Source organism: Meleagris gallopavo, chromosome 19 (assembly GCF_000146605.3).
Source record: "Meleagris gallopavo isolate NT-WF06-2002-E0010 breed Aviagen turkey brand Nicholas breeding stock chromosome 19, Turkey_5.1, whole genome shotgun sequence".
Lineage (NCBI taxonomy): Eukaryota > Metazoa > Chordata > Aves > Galliformes > Phasianidae > Meleagris > Meleagris gallopavo.
This window is the reverse complement of record NC_015029.2, coordinates 9,421,166-9,421,615: the sequence shown is the minus strand read 5'-3', so window position 1 is coordinate 9,421,615 and position 450 is coordinate 9,421,166. Positions and strand designations below refer to the sequence as shown.

Here is a 450-nt window from a genome sequence, read left to right as displayed (position 1 = left end):
TGACGACGGCGGCGCCCGGGGCCGCGCTCATCCCCGAGTGCCGTTGAGGTTTTTTGTTTCCCGTAAATCTTAAGAGGTTTCAGCAGCAAAGTTTCCGCAGCGCGGGGCCGTCGGGCCGCATCGCTCGCGCCGCCCGGTGTGCCGCCGCCCCGCACTTTGTACATTAAAGGAATTGTTCTGATTTTTCAGTCGCGCGTCCTCTCCGTGCGGCGGGGCGGCGCTGTGCGGGCCGGGCCGGCGGGGGGCGCCCTCCGCTCCCTTCTTCTCGCCGGGGGCGGGGCGGGCTCTGCGCTTCCGGTTCCGGCGGGGCGGAGCGGCGGAGGCGGTTCCGGTTCCGGATCCGACGGCATGGCGCGGAGCACGCTCTCGTCCCGCTTCCGCCGCCTCGACATCGATCAGTACGACGAGAACCGCTTCGTGGAGGAGCCCGAAGAGGCGGCGGCGGCCGAG

The 450-nt window shown here is 70.2% G+C and overlaps 1 protein-coding gene across 1 annotated transcript in view; it reads left to right on the top strand.

Moving 5' to 3' along the window:
- The first annotated feature begins 291 nt into the window (after positions 1–291).
- ARPC5L (actin related protein 2/3 complex subunit 5 like) overlaps positions 292–450 on the top strand; it is a 4,022-nt gene continuing 3,863 nt past the window's right edge. Inside the window, exon 1 of the mRNA XM_010721160.3 lies at positions 292–450. Coding sequence (XP_010719462.1) covers positions 349–450 — 102 coding nt within the window. The 5' untranslated portion in view covers positions 292–348.